At 60.4% G+C, this 1,129-nt stretch overlaps 1 protein-coding gene across 1 annotated transcript in view; it reads left to right on the top strand.

Annotated features, from left to right (window-relative positions):
* Nucleotides 1–7: 7 nt before the first annotated feature.
* The window catches only part of LOC104290174 (cysteine and histidine-rich protein 1-B-like), a gene marked incomplete at both ends in the record, with an annotated part of 2,311 nt that continues 1,189 nt past the window's right edge, over nucleotides 8–1,129 (top strand). The window contains 2 exons of the mRNA XM_009889246.1: nucleotides 8–219; nucleotides 896–1,107. Coding sequence (XP_009887548.1) covers nucleotides 8–219; nucleotides 896–1,107 — 424 coding nt within the window. The remainder of the gene's footprint in view (nucleotides 220–895; nucleotides 1,108–1,129) is intronic.

Genomic DNA, 1,129 nt, shown 5'->3' with positions numbered 1-1,129 from the left:
GTGCGCCGGTTGCTTCATCCACCTCCTGGCGGACGCCCGGCTCAAAGAGGAACAAGCCACTTGCCCCAATTGCCGCTGCGAGATCAGCAAGAGCCTGTGCTGCCGAAATTTGGCCGTGGAAAAAGCCGTCAGCGAGCTGCCCTCCGAGTGCGGCTTCTGCATGCAGCAATTCCCCCGATCCCTCCTGGAGAGGCACCAGAAAGAGGAGTGCCAGGACAGGTAAAAAAAGATTTATTTATTTGTTTGGTTTTTTTTTTTTCCCTTCATTTTGGCAAAGTGCTGGTGCTGCCGGTGTCGCCGACGCGGCTTGCGGTGCTCTTGCCGCCGGCACAGGGGGATGCGAAGGGGTTGGGAAACCTCTCCGCTCGGAGCCGGGCGTCCCGGTGAAGCCGGAGTTCGCGTGGTACTGAGCCCCTCCGCAATCGGGGCGCCGTGGGTAGGAGGGTTTCTCCGGCTTGCCGGTGCTACCGGGATGCGGTGCCCCCTCCGGCCCCCGGTATGAGTTAGTTCTGCCCCAAATCACCCACCGGCCGTGTCCGGCTGCCCCGGGGAGGACGAGATGCCGCTTTGGCGCACGATGGAGCTCCCCCATCCCTTCTTGCCGGCATCCACCGTGCCCTTCGGCAACTGCCGGCGTCCCACGGCAACCCGTCACGCTGCGGCGCAGGCGCTACCCGATGATTTTTCACGGGGCGTGATACAACTTTCCGGGATTTGCCGCTCCTGCTCTCGTCTCACCCGGCGCTGTCGCATCCGAATTCACCCGGATGAGTTTCGGCTCATCCCTTCCCTCCTCGCTGTGCCGGGAGAGCCGGATGCGTCTCGTTTTTTTCGCGTGACTTCCCGATCCGGTGAATATTCCCGCTTATTTTCTCTCTCCTCCGCCGTCCCGCAGGGTGACCCAGTGCAAATACAAGCGGATCGGTTGCCCGTGGCAAGGTCCTTACCACGAGTTGACGGTGCACGAAGCCGAATGCACCCACCCCACCAAAACCGGCAACGAGCTGATGGAGATTTTAGACGAAATGGACCAAACGCGGAAAAAAGAAATGCAGCTTTATAACAGCATCTTCAGCCTGCTCAGCTTCGAGAAGATCGGCTACACAGGTAATGGCTCGCTCGGGACGGC

Source organism: Charadrius vociferus, unplaced genomic scaffold (assembly GCF_000708025.1).
Source record: "Charadrius vociferus isolate BGI_N301 unplaced genomic scaffold, ASM70802v2 scaffold2591, whole genome shotgun sequence".
NCBI classification, from domain to species: Eukaryota; Metazoa; Chordata; class Aves; order Charadriiformes; family Charadriidae; genus Charadrius; species Charadrius vociferus.
This window is presented reverse-complemented; position numbering and strand designations above follow the sequence as displayed.